Source organism: Alligator mississippiensis, chromosome 7 (assembly GCF_030867095.1).
Source record: "Alligator mississippiensis isolate rAllMis1 chromosome 7, rAllMis1, whole genome shotgun sequence".
In the NCBI taxonomy this organism is placed as follows: Eukaryota; Metazoa; Chordata; order Crocodylia; family Alligatoridae; genus Alligator; species Alligator mississippiensis.
Window position 1 is genome coordinate 64,254,535 of NC_081830.1, and position 17,604 is coordinate 64,272,138.

At 43.7% G+C, this 17,604-nt stretch overlaps 1 protein-coding gene across 2 annotated transcripts in view; it reads left to right on the top strand.

The window, feature by feature from the left end:
* Positions 1 to 17,604, top strand: part of ARHGEF26 (Rho guanine nucleotide exchange factor 26) — a 151,506-nt gene that overhangs the window by 19,963 nt on the left and 113,939 nt on the right. For both annotated transcript variants that reach the window (XM_014602768.3, XM_059731049.1), the window contains 2 exons: positions 6,670 to 6,726; positions 9,733 to 9,893. In XM_014602768.3, the coding sequence (XP_014458254.2) occupies positions 6,670 to 6,726; positions 9,733 to 9,893 (218 nt within the window). The remainder of the gene's footprint in view (positions 1 to 6,669; positions 6,727 to 9,732; positions 9,894 to 17,604) is intronic.

The following is a 17,604-nucleotide window of genomic DNA, read 5'->3' on the forward strand; positions in this document are numbered from 1 at the left end:
CCCGATGGTGCACAGGGCACTTGGAAGCAGGACCTGGCCAGGCCCGATGGGTGGACAGGAGCCATGGGTGGTAGCAGGAGCCATCCTGGTTCTGTTCAAAGCCACGGGCTAGTGGGGCAGGCTAGGCTGGGCCAGGATGGATCCATTTGCCATGTACAGACTCTGGGTCAGGTTGCACTGCACCACCGTGTGGCTGTGCCTGCAGTAAGCCATGGCCGCAAGGGCTCAGCTGGCTGCTGCTGCCAGTGCTGGAAGCTGTGCACTAAAGGGAGTGGGGGTGGTGGGCTTGTGGCATCCCCACACAAACCCCACACTGTCCACATCCCTTCCACACCCACCTACACACCCCACATCCCCCACAGCTTCCCCACCCACACACCCTACATGCCCTCTATACCCAGCCTCACCAACTCTGCTACAGTGCCCATGCCACAGTCTAGGAGGCCATTCAGTCCCCATCCAAGCCTGACAAGTGTGCAGACAGGGGCTGCAGGTCCAAGGCAGCAGATGCTGTCGCAGATGGCAGGAAGTCACAGCCAGGCTGGATCCCCCACTGCCAGACTGCTGAAGTGAGTAGGGGTTGCTGGGGCCACTCTAGGTCAGGACTGCTGCAGCAGTCCAGCTGGCACAGGGAGCTAATGTCCCCATATGTCAAGTGGGTGGGCCTCAGAAGCTCCTGAGAGCAAGTAGCCCTGAGCTGCTCACCAGGGCAGCTTTTTATACTAGCTGCAGATCTTGGAGGAGCTGCACAGGGTCTGTTTGCCCCAAGTGGCACAACTTGCCCCACACCAAAGAGCATGTTCAGACACATCTGTTGAGGCGCAAATCTCTGGCATAAATTTGTGCCACTGCTATTTGAGCTGCTGCAAGCACATATGCCTGCATATACGGATGTGCCCAGTGAGTGCAAGACCAGGCTAGAGGTGTAACTGGCTAGTTCTGTACCCTGGACAGTGGTGGTGCAAGAGCAATGGCCAGGTTGGCTTCTGCAGGGTGAGATGTCAGCGTCAAAAAAGGTGGTGACATATGTTGAGCAACCTTTTAAGCACCTAATATCAATGGCAATAAAAGGAGGTGACATCTTCCTGCAAAGCAGTGAATCTGTGACCCCTGCTTCTGCACTCTGTGACATTCCTGCCCAGGGCACAGCGTGTCAGTGCTGCTGCTGTGCCCTCCTCGCTGATAGAGTATCCACAGCAGGATGCAGGGTTGGGGGAAGAGAGGTTAGGCACCCACCCTACACCTCACACACATACTTAGGCTGTGCCTGGGGCTTATGCCCTCTTGTCCACCCATTTTTATGCTATTGGATTGGGCCATTCACCAGCAATAATCACTTAGCCATAATTAGCAAAAAAAATTATCATGGCTGACAACTGCAGTTTTTGGAAAATTAATGCTGTGATTGTTATAACAACTTCACTGGAAACTTATAGTCACTTGTATTAACAGGAAGCATTGAGATCTCTCGGATACATTCATAGGTATTTCCTGTGTCTGAATATTTTTAGAAAACCTTCAACAGCATTCAAAATAAAAGTACCATCACATTTCCTAGTACTGTACTTTATTAACCTTAAAGTGTTAATTCAGAAAAGGGGTGCATACTCCATTTTGCTGTTGGTCACAGATCAACCTCAGCTTCCTGTTTAGATAGAGATTCAGCTTGGCCCTTTACAGCGAAAACAAACACTTAGGACTTTCATCTTTAAAGAGTTGCTTTTTCAAAATTAAAATTAAAATGCGTCTTTGGAGGTGTATACAATTGTGTTTAGCGTTCGAGTACATTTTATAAGCAGACCTTCCTTCCTGATTCCAGGACCCAGGAATCCAGGAATTCAGGTCCTGTGGCTGATGCAGTTTACACTTCAGATGTTTCCTTCATTTCTTCAAATATACAGTCAGTGTGCATCTACATGAGATGCTTACCACACTGTTAACTAATTGGCTGTGCAGTAAGCATCACACATCTACACATGGGCCCCTATTAGGCTGGAGTATACTAATTTACTCCCTAGCAGGATAGTACTTGTAAATACTTTAAAGCACTGTCCTTTAATACAGTGTAAATACAAGTACTATCCTGCTGCAGAGTAAAAACTTTTGTAGCAGCGGACGTGTAGATGCTGCCCTGGCTGACTGGGGCTTTGGGGGGAGGAGGAAGGGAGGGCTGCCTGCCAATTAGCCCCACAGTGAAACACCCTAGTGCCCCAGTCAGCACTCTGGAGCATATTGCTCCCTGGTGCATGTTCAAATGGCATGCCTGGGAGCAATAAACTTGGAGCAATAAGCCCCAAAGTTAATTCATGCATCTTAATTGCTCATGTAGACATGCCCATTGTCTTTATACTTAGTATTGATCTACTCACAGTGATGCTGTCCTCACATATCTGGACTTTTTCTCCCTAAAGGCTGTCCCTATGATCCCCATACAACTGAGACACATGATCACAGATTCACAGAAGTTTAGGACTGGAAAGGACCTCGTGAGATCATCGAGTTGCAGCCCCCCTGCTCTGGGCAGGCAAGACTGCTGGGGTCAAATAACCCCAGCAAGGTGTGCGTTCAGTCTCCTTTTGAAGACCGCCCCTGCTGGGAGTCTATTCCAGTGTCTGGTCACACGAACCGTGAAGAAGTTTTTCCTTATATCTAGTCTGAAACCTGCTAGAAGTTTATGACCGCTGCTCCTGGTTTTCCCCTGGGGCACTTTGTTGAACAGTTGTTCACCTAGACCCTGATGCTCACCCTGATATATTTGTAAACTGCCACCAAACCCCGCAAAGTCTTCTCTTGTAGGCTGAACAGTCCCATATCTGTTAGCCTTTCCTCGTATGGCTTGCTCTTCAGGCCTCTAATCATACAATCATCTCTGGATTCTCTTGCGCTTCTCCACATTTTTCTTGAAGTGCAGTGCCCAGAAATGGACGGAGTGCTCCAGCTGCGGCCTCACCGATGCTGAGTAGAGGAGGAGAATAACTTCCTTAGTTTTGCTTGAGATGCATCGGCTGATGCATGCCAGCATATTTTTTGCTCTGCTAACTGTGGCATCGCACTGGCGGCTTATATGCATTTTATGGCAAATTATGACCCCCAGGTCCTTTTAGACATGGTGCTAGCTAGTGTTGTACTACTGAGCCTGTGTTGGTTGAGGATTTTTCCTTCTCAGACGGAGCACTTTACACTTCTTAGTGTTGAACAGCACCTGGTTCTGGTCTGCCCATCTGACTAATCTGTCTAGGTCTGCCTGGATTGTCAGCCTACCCTGATGCATGGCCACACTCCTCGACATCTTACTATCATTGCCAAACTTTGCTGGTGTGCTTTTCACCCACACATCCAGATCATTGGTGAAGATGTTGAAAAACACTGGTCCAAGTACTGAACCCTAGGGGACCCCATTGGCTACCTTCTGCCAGGTCGACACAGATCCATCCGTTAGTCCTCTCTGGGTCCAACCCTGCAGCCAGTTTTCCGCCCATCTGACCATTGAATTGTTGAGCCCATAGTTCCCTAGTTTTACCTTGAGAGCCTCATGGGACCCCAAGTCAAAAGCCTTCTTAAAGTCCAAGTAAATTATGTCAACCTCATCTCCCTTATTTAGGTTTAAGTGACCTGGTCGTAGAAGGAGATGAGGTTAGTCAGTCATGATTGACCCGCATCAGAACTACCTTTCATTTGTAGCTAAAAACTATATATCCTGCCATGTAATACACCATGGTAATTTTTATGTCTTCCATATTCCAGTCTCCTACTCTCTCTCTGTCTGCCTTCAAGATGCTGTGTATCTCTCTTCCACTCTCTGAGACAGGTGTCCACAAAAGGGGTCCCTTCTTTCTTGCAAGAGGTTATTCATCTTTGCATATGTATTTTAGCCGAGAGAAAAAACCTTTTTAGCTCTGTATTGATTAATCTTATCTACACCTCTGGAGGGAAACGTATCATTATGCCTCTACTGTACAGAGTTAAAACAAATTCCATAAACCAAGGGTCATTGTCAGAACTCCCTGAGACTCCTTCACAGATTTGTTTGGGGTTTTTTCTGCTTTGAATGTTCAATTTTCATGTTTTTTTTCTAAAGTTGAAAAAATAGCATTTTGAGTTACTGTCTTTAGTAGATCCAAAATTCATGTTTGAAATGGTTTTATAGTCTTAACTTTTAGACAAGAAATCCTTGACAGAGGTTAAGACCAAGCTTGTGCGTTTTAACTTTCCAAGTTTTACATTCAGTCTTCTTACATTAGAAAACAAGCTGAGTCTCTGGCTTCATGCACCTTCTGGCATGAGTCTGGAATGTTTATGAAATTCAGTAGACCACCTCTGGTGAAGTAAATAATATGGCCCATTATCACAGGAAGTAACAGAAGAATAAAAAAAAGAGAGTTACTTGCATACTATTTACACCAGGTCCTAGCAGGGAAGGAATATAAGCTGGCTAATTTCTTTCTTGGTCCAGATAATTTCTTGTTTGTAAAAATAACAGATCAATTATTTTAATTTATTAGCTCAATTAATCCAAATAGAAAATAGGTTTCTAATAAAAGGTGGTTGGTTACTATATGTTTTTTATATTTAGATAATCAACATTAACATTCTGTATCTTCTTCATCTGTGTCTTCATTAGTGACTAAAATAAGTCTGTATCTTCTTCATCTCTCTCAGATGTTCTGCATTTTAATTCTGTCTTCTTCTGACTAAAATTTGAATTTTTACTCATTTGAATACACACTTATATGCAGCATAACACCATGGTGCTGTTTTTGATATTATTTGCATTAATATTTGTCCTCTAAACCAGGCAAGCAGTAGTTTGTAAGTTATTTCACTTCTAAATCTTTTTAATTCTGCAGGGTAGGTGAAGGGCAGAAAGAAATTGCTTCTGATGATGACTAACCCTAGACCCTTGAGGTATCAAGAAGACTTAGAAGAAAGGATGGAGTGAATAGTGTCAAACATGCAGGGGTAGGGCTTAGAGAAGTAGAATGGAGTGGGATAGACTGAGTCAGAATTGTGATTTGTCTAGGATGAAGACAGAACAATGTGGGTTCAGGGTATCAGTGGGCAAGAGGTTAGATCTCTGGTGATGAAATCATAAAGCTAATATTGGTCTCGGGTGATAAATGGTGTTGTACTTACCACAAATACATACAGGGTTCATCCAGTATCAGTTTTTAATTAATGTACAATCTCACTGAAAGATGGTATTGGTTTAATATATTTCACATTTCAAAATGTTTTAGTACACATTTTCAGGCAGGCCTCAAAAAGTGAACTAAAGTAAACTGCATGTTCAAAATGAGTACTTTAATAATAATAAAAAAAGATTTGCACAACAAATATTTGTTTGCACAAAACCTGTGGGTGTCATGTAAAGTCCCTTTCAAGGTGACATTATCCTGATTCTAGGGCTAGGGACAGAAGTTACACACAAACCGGTTTAAGTGATCAGAAACTAGTTTAAACCTGTAACAGAACAGAATTTCAGTGCACATAAACTAGTTTCAAAATGGCTGAAACTGGTTTAAGATGAACCTGGTTGAATATAGTATCAAACTTAACTAATTGAGGTCAAACCGGTTTATAGAGAGGGGAGGGAGGGAGGAATAAACCCCCTCCCTGCCCACTTTACCTCAGAGGGCCATGCCAGCTGGCCATGTCCCTAATGCTGCAGTGGTGAGGCGGGGGGACCCTGACAGGGGCTGCTCTGTTCTGGCCATGCAGACAGTGGATGGGCTCCCTCGGGGGGAGAGGGGAGGAATAAGCCCACTCCCTTCCTATTTCGCCTTAGGGGGCCATGCTGGGCTGGCATCTGGCCAGGGGCCAGGTTCTGGCTATGCTTCTTCCTCCCCCCTCCCCTCCACCAAAGCCAGGCAAGGGCTTCTTCCCCTTTCTCTCTCCAGGCACACTCCAGCTGGAGTCCCGGCAGACCAAGGTCAGGGTTTAAACCCCTCCCCAATCATACTCAGGCCTGATGGGGCCTAGTCATGCCCCTCCCCCCCCCCTCCCCTCAGCTCAGCTTCCCTCTAGCCTTCCAACGACTGCAGAAGGGAAGGGAGGGCTCACTGTAGCACCCTCCCAGCTTCTAGCCTGAGCCACTGCAGACATGCGGCTACATTTCTGGAATCAAAAGTGAATGTCTGTTCACTTTCTTGCTAGTTCAGTCTACACAGATTAAACTAACCTGCAAAGATTGAATCAATTCAGGCTTGGGCTTTTTGAATGTCTGTACTTAGCCCATATGGCTTAGCTGTAGTAGTCTTTGTGCATGTAGTGGGGTGAAATTTTAACTTAAAAAATATTTGGGTCTACCTATCAGTCAAATTTGATGTCATGGGTTCTATGGCCTTTTTGGGGGGGGGGTGGAGGGGGGGCGGTGGTGGGGGTGGAGAAGGGGAAATTGGTATGTGTGTGTGTACTATTTTGGTGGTGGTAGTATGGTGGTGGTAGTATGGTATGTTTCATTTTTGTTTTGTTAATTTTTTAATCAAATGCTGTGTTTTTGAAGTGGCCAAGATTTTCTAACAACTAGGATGAAAATGAGGCTACTAAATGCCTAGCCCAAAACTTGAATCATTGTTTGTTAGAACTGTTCTGGATATAATTCTGTATAATTTTAAAAGAAAAATTGTTCTTTACAAGCAAATATTAAAAAAAAAAAAATTTATCTTTTAGGTTAAAAGGAATGGATTGTCTCAAACAATCAGCCAGGAAGAAAGGAAGAGGCAAGAGGTACTCATTAAAGAATTCTCCATTCTTGCTTATTTAGTATTATACAGTATCCTTAATTAGATATTTTGTTTATTCCCTGCCTGTACTGTTCATTGCATCCTAGTTCTATTGTCTGCTGTCCAATAGACTAGGTTAAATTTTCTCCCTTAGCAAGGGGCTGCAAAACCATTCTGGATATCCTGCATATGCAGCCTGTGACCCTCTGCCTGCTCTGGCTGGTTGAGGTATGCTGTGTTCCAGTGAATTCTCAGTGGTGGGTGGCCATTTAATGGTCATCATCAGTCAGCCCAAAAGCTGTTCTTCTCTCTGCCATGGCAAGCCTAGAATTAGCTGCAACTAGTTTATTTATATGATACCCCTTCCCCACTTTTAGTTGAGAATGTGGGTCATTTTTCTGTAATGTCATCATAGGAAATTAGTATTAAGCCTATTTTCTCCTTTGACTCACCCATCACTGTGGGTTTCTTATTTGCTTTCTGGAGGATATCAGTGTTTTCTTGATGAATAACAAGCATCTCTACAGACATGTAATTGTCCAAAAAAACCCCAGGATCCATTTGCTGGTTTTCATTTTCATGGCCACTTGCACTGTACCTCTTGTCTGTTTTCACTTTTGACAAAGTAGGGGGAAGGGAGACCGAGCCTTCTTTTATTCTACTTCAGTCCCTTGGGAGTCATATTGATGGCCCCCTGAAGTCCCATCAACTTGCACTTCCTTAGAGAGAGCAAGTCCTTGAGGTGTCTTTCAAGTTTAAAATCTTAAATTGGCCAATGCTATTATCCAACAGAAGGCAGGTTCTAGTAATGGAAAAAGAATAAATCATAGGAAGAATTGATGCTGGTGCATGACATTGGTATGACATTCTCCATGTGTGTTGTTTATTTTAAACAGGATAGAAATTCAAGTAACAAACTAACTCATCACCATTATGAAAATTTGGGGAAAACTCATTTTCCACTTCTTTAGGTGAGGCTTAAAAGAATAAAATAACAAATATTCACAAGCACTGCTTACTGTAACTCAGGTTACTATGCTAAACCTTTGTGAATGTTTTGCTCAGAGAAAATAGTTCTATAAATAGGCTGATCTAAGAAGGAAAGCTTTTAGTACATTTTCTTCCTTTTCTTTCAAATTGCCATCAAATTCTAACCTTGAATGTATGTATTTCAGCAACACCACACACACAACTGCAGAATATACCTGGTTTCTTAAGATTTCCTTGAAGCATTCATCAGTGATCAAGCTTCATACATCTGTTCATGTTGATACAAAGCAATATATATAACTACATTTCAGACTGTCATTCAGTTAAACAGTCTTCTAACTTGCATATACAGTGGTACTGGTAAATAGAAACAGTCCTTCTCTGTTTTCATGTTACTGCTGTCTACTCAATCCAAGATTTTCTTGACTTGTTGTTTTAGTCTTTTGAAGTGTTTTGGGGCTATAGTAGGAGGAATAATACTCTAACTCATTCCTAATCCAATTTGTACTTCATATTTATCACACAAGCAACTAAAAGCGAAATGATTGTCTGATTTCCTGCCCACCCCCCACACCCCCAAATCCATCAGCATGACCTTGCTGTTCTCAAACTGAAAGAAGCCAATGAGGGTACTCATTAAAATTGGAAACAAAGAACCTTCCAAATAATGTAGTAAAGACAAGGGCTCATATTTATGTTTCCTTTCAGTACAAAAATGCAATTATGGAACAAATTACTCATGGACCACCACAGTTATTTTTCAGCAAATCCTTTCTTTGTGGGTGGACCTGGGGGAAATGCAATGTACCTGGGGTGCAGCTGGAAAACTACTAACAGACAAAAGAAACCAAAGCCTGAATGATGTGTTCAGACACCTCTCTGCCCCCCCTACATTAGCTTCATGAGCAGGTAACTGTGCTGCAATATTGAGGCTAAAGCTAAGATTTGGCCATGTTCCATAGACTTTGAGGGCTAAATGTTAAAGCAAGCAGGGATTTAGCACATCATTCATTATCTTTGTATGTCTCCTTGCTTTAAAGCGTGCGCTTTTTCAAGTAATATGTTGTATAATGGAGTTCTTATGTGGCTTCTGATATCCCTGGTCACATCCCTCTTTTTTGGCTGTTAGCTCTATAGGTTAACTCTATAGGCTGTTAGCCCTATAGGTTAGCTCTATAGGTAAGTCCCAAGGTGGCTGTCTGGAGGAGAGAACAAACCTCCTCCAGTCTTTTGGTACATTGGCAGCAGCTCTGCATTGCAAAGGCCACAGAGATTTTTAGAAGGAGCAAGAACAAGTCTTAAGACAAAAGCTGGAATCCTCAAAAGAGGGAAGGGCCAGGGGGAGGGAAGGGGTCGGGGGGCGGGGGCAGATCAAGGTCCCCAGTGAGGGAGGGAGTGGGGCTGGGGCAGTGGCAGGGGCAGGCGCTGCCCAGCCAGGGCAGGGTGGGGCATGGGATGGAGCCACAAGCAGCTCATCCAGGGGGCCTGGGGCGGGGGGGTCCTGCTGCTGCATGAACCCCCAGAGGATACATAGGAGGCACATGGTCACCAGATCTATGTGCACGGTAAGGGGGACCTGTGGCAGGGGGTGGTGCCAGGCTCTTTCCAGTGAGGGGGATTGGGCCAGGGCTGTGCTCGTGGTGGACGGCAGCAGTGGTGCTGGGAGCGGGGAGCTACAATGAATCCCCCTCTCCCAGCACTGCTGCCACCTGACCCGAGTGCAGCCCTTACCCATAGCACCTGCCGGGAAGAACCTGGCACCACCTCTAACCCCATCCTGCCCTTGCCCCATGGGCAAATCCAGGGGGGCAGGTGTCCCCCCATGCCTCCCCTGGGAGTGCACAGAGTGGTGGGAGCTGCCCTCCCTCCCTGGGCCCCCTTTATGAGTCACTTCCAGCTCCATCTCGTGCTCCACCCTTCCCCGGCTGGGTAGCACCTGCTGCTTCTTCTTCCATATCTACAAGGCAAACCTTCCCTGAAAAACCTGGTGACAGAGAGCATTTTTTTTCCTACTATGCAGGCTATATTTGAAGTAATATCTTCTGAACATTCATACTTGCTGAGTTTGGAGATTCTGATCCGGATGTTTAAAAATTCCAAAGAACTGAGTTTCACAATGACTAAAACAGAAAGCCATCACCTTTTCTCCAATATTTCTGATGTCTGTGAAGCAAGCAAAAAGTAAGTGTATTGTAAATAACTATATATAGTTAAAGATTTCTAATGGTGGAAACTTCTCAAAAAGTTGTATATAAATATAAATTGGCATTAAATTATGCCTAGGAGGCATCTCAGGTAGGAAAAAATTAGTGCTCTGTGCATTGCATTCCATGACTGGGTATGAACAGGTGTTCACTTCTAGAGATGGACATTTTTTAGAAGTTTCCACCACTAGAAATCTTTTAAGGAAAAAGACCAGTACAGGCATTCAGCCTGCAGCCCCTCCGCCCCCCCTTTCCCATGATCATTGTGCCTTCCCTGGACTGGGGTGATCATGGCCTGGGGAAGACATGGGGAGGAGCAGCAGCAGCTCCATTCCTCCCAGTCCCTAAGGGCAAATGCAGAAGTAGGGGAAAACTCCCTGCACCCTTTTCAGACCTGGCTCACTCTGGTCTGGGGAAGCACAGGGAGCATTGCCCAGCTGCTCTCTCCTCCCAGTCTCCATGATCCTCTGCTCCTGGAGGAGTCTAGCAGCATAAGGTGTTCATTCTTGCAAAGGAGTTTCTTACATGTGGAGGCACATTTCTGTCGGGAGAAATTGAATGGACACATATGTATATCTAGTTTCTAACAGGAGACTGGGGATTCTCCTGTAGAAATGGCCTTTAGCAGGAAGCATCTTTATTTGGTTTTGGGACAAGAACTAGCCATTTGCAGAACCAAATAGCTTCCAGTTACAATCATGAAACATTTGATGTTTGTGTGTTAGGAAAAGAACATATCAAATTATACTTTATTGTCTTTCATTTTAATTCAGTGCCTTTTTAAATAATTAACAACAACACTATTTTTTTTCTATTGATTAGAAACAGAAGTTGAGATGATGACTTTTATATTAGATAACGTAGTGTTTTGGTATATTAGCAGGATTTATTGTTCCCTCAGTTGTAACAGTTTAGGTTTTAAATACAGCTTTGTGTGGGGCAAAGTGTGCTGCTAAACAAATGCAAAATTTTAACTTAAAAGAAATAATTTTTGTACATGGTAAAATACAGATTAATCTTTACATTAAGGTATTAAATTATTTTTGAATGGAAGAAAAACTTCATATGCTTAGAAATATGTTATGCAAAATATACCATTTAAGGCAACCAAAACCAGAGAATTCTGTGCATTTTCAGCAAACTGTTTGTCCTGGAACTAATGGGTACTTAAGGAATGATATCCTTTTGTATAGCGCACATACAAATGTACTTGTGTATAAAACTGTCTGTTAATTCTTCAGTTGTTGGGTCAAATTTTGTGCTTGTTAATATCTATTCAATCTCAGTACTTCTTAGAGTATAATTAAATCAGCAGAGGATTTGTCTTTTTGTATTCTGAGACCACCAACAGGAAAGATGATTAATGTATTTACTATAGACTTGGAAATGTATAAATTGCTATCTTGTTTTTGCATTTAAACAATACCTTTCTTTCTTCTTCACTACTTACATAGTTTAGGGGGAGGCTTTATGTGCATTTACAATATGAATTTGAATACTTAAGGTGCCTATACATGTGCTCGGGGTGGGGGGGGGAGAGTTTTAATTACGACGGTTCTTGGAGAGCCATTCTAATGATAACGCAGAAGCTTCACATGTATTAAGCCTCCCACATTTATAAATGGCCGCAGGCCACTAACTAAAGCTCATTTGACAAGCTTTAGTTCAAGTACCGCAGCAGCCCTTTTTAAACCCAAGGGGGCTTATGCCTGTGATGCTAAGGTGATACTAGAGCATTCTAATTAGTACACAGAGCAGAGTCTGCTCTGACACATTCCAATTAGAACTCATTGAAGCACATGTATAGACACTCTCATATGCAAGCGGTATTAGCTTCATTGTGCAACTTGAAATTAGAGCTAATTACCCATTCCCTTTGTACCTAGCTCAAAAATTTGCTGAATGTGCTCTTCTGAATGACGTTTGGAAATTCAGTCACTGTCTCTTCACTTTCTGTTCCTGACTCAGCACCATATCCTTAAACCTGGGTTTCATCCAGACCAGTTTTAGTATTTGATTCTCAATTCTCCTTACCAAAGTCCAACTGTACTATGAATCTCTTTATATCAAACTTCAACTTTTAAGAATCTTACAGTAATTGCAAATACTAGAAATAAAATTTAAAACTTTTTAAATCTACTTAAATTTAATACTGCAGTGAGTAACATAGTAATGAAGTGATTAGTATAAGAAAGTTAAAAAGAAATCATGAAAGGCACTCGTCTAAATAATGTTAATCCTATTTGAGGCCCAGATTTAAGAAATATGGACCTCGTCTAAACCCGTTAAATTCAATGTGAGTGGAGGTTATTTTGTATCTTTCAGAATTTATGACATTCACTCACTCATACTAGCTCAGACTTAAAATTTGGACTGTAGTGTTTCTTTACAGGTAAACATATTTGGATAATATATATACTAAGATAAAGTGGTAAGGAAAGCGAAATGGCTTCTTTCTCGCTCTGAAAGGTCACAGTGTTTGAAAAGAGAAGTAAAAAAATAATCTCACCAGATGTCCTTCAAGTCTTTTGTTTCATCTGGCTTTTCAGTGACTTTAGTTAAACTATTTGCAGTGCATAAACTTGTGTCAGTCTGCAGGATAAGAGCCTTAGATCTCTCACATATGGCATTTCAAATGAGATCACAGTGTTTGCATTTTTCCTGCCAGGGTAACTTCTTTCAGAAATAATATAAACAGGTTTCTCTTTCCATTGTTTTTAAGAAGAGGGCTGTTGTATACAATGCCATACATTTTGAATTCTAGAGAACTAGAAAACTTAAAGCATCATGGAGTTTACAGTTGGAAGTGAGTAAATAATGGAAATATGGGAGGGAATTCAAACAAAAAAATATAGCTGGAAGGGACTCAGGAAGCCATCTAGTCCAACTCCCCTGCTCAAGGCAGGATCATCCTTGACCATCCTAATCATGTTTCTGTCTAACCTGCTTTTAAAAATATTCAAGAATGGGTATTCATAGCCTCCCTGGGCTCGCCTTGCACCAGCAATAAGGCATGTGTAGCATGGCAGGAGGCGTGATTGTATGGATGGTGCATCAGATTTGATTGCACCTATACCTGCATGTGTAGAGGCTCTATAGTAAGAAAGTTCTAATGTACAACCTATAGCTCTCTTGCTGCAATTTGAAACCGTTACTCCTTAGCCTGGTCTCTGGCTGCAGAGAACAGGATATCTTAATCCTCCATATAACCATCCTTCAGATATTTGATATTTGTTATCAAATCTCCCCTCAGTTCTCTCCCCAAACTAAATAATCCTTGTTTAGCTTTTCTTCATGAATTGTGTTTTCCCAGGCCTCGTTTTTATTGCTTTTTGCTAGATTCTTTCTGATTGTTCCATATCTTTCTTGAAGTGCAGTACCCAAACTGGACACAATATCCTGTTCTCCCCTCATCAACTCAGCTTGTCATCTTCTCTTAAAACGAAATCAAGTTAGTCAGCTCTGGCAAACACACAGATTGAGCCTACTGCTTTCAACCTCTAAATAATTGTCTCTTATTTGTCACTCTACCTTTTATAAATGGATTTTACCTGTCACAAATTTTCTTCTTTTAATCCCTATTAAATAGGGATCCCTATCCCTTGATGAAAGGAGCCCCATGATTTGGTTCATATTTCTGTAAATACTTGGAAAGCCTGAGTTTGAATCATCACAGTCCTATCAACATTTTGCAGGCATCAGAGTGTGGCTTAAACAGGTCTTTTTTCTGAGAGAGATCTTTATGCTTGTTAGATTTCCCAAAGATTTTCTTGCCATCATACCTCCAAAATAGACTGTAGAAGAATTGTTTTCTTTTGTGACCTGGAGTGTGTGGGTAAAAAGGGAAGAGACATGATAAAGAGCTGGTCTCATTATGTCCTGATAATTGTTTGGACTTCATAACAAGCCTTCATAATGAATTAAGCATCAGTTAATTAAGCATTTTGAGCATTTTTTGTATATAAAGGAGTTTGGCAATGGAGAACAGAAAGGGGTGGGTATCTATAAATTTAGCAAATTCACCAGGATTGTAAACATGCTAGGTTTTGCAAATATGTTAAAATAATACGTTCCTACGGTATACTTATCTGAGGTTTGCTTTGACTACCCTATTAGGTATGACTAGCAAATCTGTGAACCTGAAGGTTTACCAACTATTTTCAGAGGTATACTAAAATATGCTCTTTAACTGTTCAGTTGAGCTAGGGACAGAAATTACATACAAACTGGTTTAAGTGATCAGAAACCGGTTTACATCTATAACAGAACAGAAGCTCAGTGCACATAAACCAGTTTCAAAATGGCTGAAATGGGTTAAAGATAAATGTGGCTGAACTTAGTATCAAACTTAACTGATTTTAGGTCAGACTGGTTTATGGAACTTATGCCCCAAACCCCTTCCTGGTTCAAGTTAAATCACAGTCCCCCAGCATCCCAGCATGCTTTTTAGCCCTGGACTGGGGTGTGCTGTCTGCTCCAGAGAACAGGGCTGTCCTTGCCCTTCTGCTGTCTTGCCAGAGCAGGGATGAGGGCATGGCCAGACACCAGCCCGGCATGGCCCCCTGAGGCAAAGGAGGCAGCGAGGGGGTTTATTCCCCCTTCCCTCCCCTCGGGGTCCTGAGCTGGGGTCTACTTGGCTGGGGCAGAGCAGCTGCTGTCAGGCATTTAACCCCCTTGTCAGTGTTGCGGTGGTGGGGCATGGACAGCCCCTGAAGCAGTCTCAAGCTAACAGGGGACAGAATGGGGTTTAATTCCCCACTCTCTCTCCTGTCCTACTGGCATGGACCTGAGCCAAGGTCTGCCTGGCTTTTGCCCACTGCTTGTCGCTCAGCACAGCCTGGGATCCCCAGAGCCTCCCTCCCAGCCAGGAGGTGATCCCACTTTGCCTTCCCAGCTGCCGGGGCTGGGGTTTCACATGGGGCAGCCCAGGATCAAAGGCCAGAACAGGGACAGAGAGGAGAATGAAATGGCCCCAAGCCCAGGTGGGGACATGCACAGAGGGATTGTGGTGGCAACGACTCCATCCTGGATGTGAGCCCCATCGAGCAGAGGAATCCAAGTTGGAGGGGGGCAGGGAAGAGGCTTGAGTATGTCGGTGCTATCCTGGGGCAGAGCCAAGCTGAGTATGCAACTGAGGGAGCAGCTTCTGCCCGGTGGCCCTTTCTACCCACTGGAGAGCAGTGCCCAGGCCAGCCTCGGCCCTTGCAGCGGCACGTGTGGCACAGGCTCACTCCTCAGCCCCAAGCACTGTTACCTGCATCCCATGGGCCACGGGGTGCCGAGCTGGGAGCATACTGCTGATTCTTCCCCTGCTCAGTGGCAGTGGTGCAGCACAGCCCTGTGTACCAGGTGCCAGGCATAGAGTTCTACCACTATGGCTTCCCCACCACCGCTGCTGTCAGGGGGGCCACATGCTGGCCATATTGGTAGGCAATATGCTTTCACCGCCAAACTGCAGTAGGCCACCGGGCAGGCAGATGGCAGTGGCAGGGAAGCCATGGGTGCAGCACAGCCCTGTGTACTAAGTGCGGGGCATTACCCCTATGGCTTCCTTGCTACCACCGCTGCCATCTGCCTGCCTGGCAGCCAACTGCAGTTTGGTTGCACAGGCAGTGCCTACCAGTACAGCCAAGGCAGGTCTCCCTGATGGTTACAGAGGTGGGGAAACCCTAGGGGTAGAACCCTGTGCCTGGCAGCTGGTATACAGAGCTGTGCTGCACCACCATTGGCAGCGGTGGGTAGGGGAAGAGTCAGCAGTACACACTCAACTCAACACCCAGTGGCTCAGGGGATACAGATAACAGCACTTGGGGCTGAGGGGGCAAGCTCCACCATGTGCACCGCTGCAGGGATCAGGGCCAGCCTGGGTGCCACTCTGTAGCAGGTGGAAGGGGCCGCCAGGCAGGAGCTGCTCCCTGGGCTGCATACTCGGCTTGGCTCAGTTGGGCTAGCACCAACATACTTGAGCCCCTCTCCATCCTCCCCTTCCCCCCAGCCTGGGTCCCTCTGCTCAGCGGGGCTCACATCCAGGATGGAGCTGCCACTGTTGTGATCCCTCTGTGCATGTCCCCACCTGGGTTTGGGCCATTTTTCTCCCCTCCCTCCCCCCAATCTGGCCATTGCTCCTGGGCTGCGTCAAGCAACACCCCAGCCCCAGTGGCTGGGAAAGTGCAGTAGGTTTGCCTGAACCACTGAAGGCATGTGCCTGCATTTCCAGAATCAAAAGTTAATGTCTGTTCACTTGCTTGCTGGTTCAGTCAATGCAGGTTAGACTACCTGCAAATACTGACTCAATTTAGGCTCGGGCTTTTTGAATGACTACTTAGCCTTGAAGTTCAGAAGAACTTGAAAAAAAAAAGTTCCAACATGGTAATAAGTATTTCTGGGCAGTTAGCATCACCTGCATGTTTGGTTTGAAAGTGTGGGTTAACATTTTCAAAATGTTTTTAATCCAATGTTATTTGTTTTCATTAAACAGTTTAAGCCAAAAAATGCAATAAATAAAATAATCATAATTTATCTTTACATATTTTTAAATTTAACTGAAGAGTATGTTTAACTAGCCCAGATTGAGCAACGGTTTCATATTTACCCTCTGAAAACTGACTCTTGTCAATGTTTTCTTTAGTCCGTTGAATCACTGTTTATTTTCTCCTGGATACTCATTGTGTAGCATTCCATTTTGTTACAGTATCTTTTAGGTCAACAGCACAGTGACGTTACTGTATGTTCCCGTATGTGCTGACACCTGACTACAGAAACTTAAATTGTGTTTGAAAGGAAGTAATTAGGAGACGTGAAAAAAACATTCTTGACTCTCTTGAAAGAAACCAGTCTATGCAGACAGATCTCAAATTAAAAAAAAAGTGGGGGGAGTGGCTGCTGAGTTTAAAATGGGTACACATATTGCAAAGTCTATTTGATATTACTGACCAAATATTCAAGCTACATTTGTATTATAATTCTAGGGGTTTTTTCGCCAGGGAGTTCCTTGTACTTTAAAACACCAGGCTGTAATTCTTATACGGAATATGCATGTATACAGACAAAGACACATGCTATATTCTTAGGCTATATTAATGGTATTGCATCACTATAGCTCATGCATTGCCCGCAACCTGGTTACTGAACATATGTGTGGACACAGGTCTGTGTTACTCTGTGTAACTCAAAGTTTTATTGCTCCTTTCCCTAATTTTATTTGAAAATGAGCACACTGAAGGAATGATACATGCTATCCATTTAAGGCCCTGATGGTCCCCTCACTTTAGCAACCTTAAACACATTACTTTCTGCAAAACAGAAGAGTCTCATTTGAGAGACTGTGCCTTACTCAAGAGACTGTATAACCTGTTGGGGGAGGGAGGCACCAAAATCAAGGCTTGGGAACCAAGTCAAAGTCTGAGGTATCACTCCAGGGGATCAAGACAGATTTGTTTGTAACCTTTTGTCCTTTGCTTTCATATTCCCTGTAGAAGGAAGTTCAGATCTGGGAGGGGCTGATGTAAAGATCTTTTATATTAAGAAATCAGTTCCTAAATCTTTGCTTAAAATGTTTCCTAGGTATGAGGATATGGGGAAAGTGATTTGAAATCACGTGCAACTCCTTGGTCATGTATGAGGGTATGGATAAGGTGATTTGAAATATCATGTCTAACTATGCTAACTACTTGTTCAGAATGTTTTTT